Source organism: Cystoisospora suis (assembly GCF_002600585.1).
Source record: "Cystoisospora suis strain Wien I chromosome Unknown contig_4142, whole genome shotgun sequence".
In the NCBI taxonomy this organism is placed as follows: Eukaryota; Apicomplexa; class Conoidasida; order Eucoccidiorida; family Sarcocystidae; genus Cystoisospora; species Cystoisospora suis.
The window spans coordinates 1,706-2,165 of record NW_027156934.1 but is presented as its reverse complement, the minus strand read 5'-3'; the positions used below and the strand labels follow the sequence as shown (position 1 = coordinate 2,165).

Here is a 460-nt window from a genome sequence, read left to right as displayed (position 1 = left end):
CCCCGCCTGCCTCCTTTTTCTAACCTTCATATTATTATAGATGGATCGCCCTTCTTCCACAGCGGAGACAATCGTGGAGAAGTTGTCGTCGGCTAGGATCATATCCGATGCTTCTTTCGCGACTTCTGTGCCGGCAATTCCCATGGCAACTCCTATATCCGCTTGCTTCAACGCAGGCGCATCATTCACACCGTCTCCAGTCATGGCGGTAGTTTCTCCTAGATCGCGTAATAGACGGATGATCATTTGCTTATGCTTCGGCTCTGTGCGAGAGAAGATCGCGCCATCTTCAGAGAGAATCTGTCTCTTTTCTTCGAGAGATAAAACCTCAAATTCCTTCCCTGTGAAAGAACGTTGAGCGGCTAGATCAGCATCGACAATCCCGATCATCGAAGCCACAGCTTGGGCGGTTAGCTTGTTATCTCCTGTGATCATTATCACCTTTATCCCCGCACCTGAA

General features: G+C 49.1%; 1 protein-coding gene across 1 annotated transcript in view; it reads right to left on the bottom strand.

The window, feature by feature from the left end:
* Nucleotides 1-3: 3 nt before the first annotated feature.
* Nucleotides 4-460, bottom strand: part of CSUI_007711 (calcium-transporting) — a gene marked incomplete at its 3' end in the record, with an annotated part of 1,902 nt that continues 1,445 nt past the window's right edge. Inside the window, exon 3 of the mRNA XM_068067855.1 lies at nucleotides 4-455. Coding sequence (XP_067920169.1) covers nucleotides 4-455 — 452 coding nt within the window. The remainder of the gene's footprint in view (nucleotides 456-460) is intronic.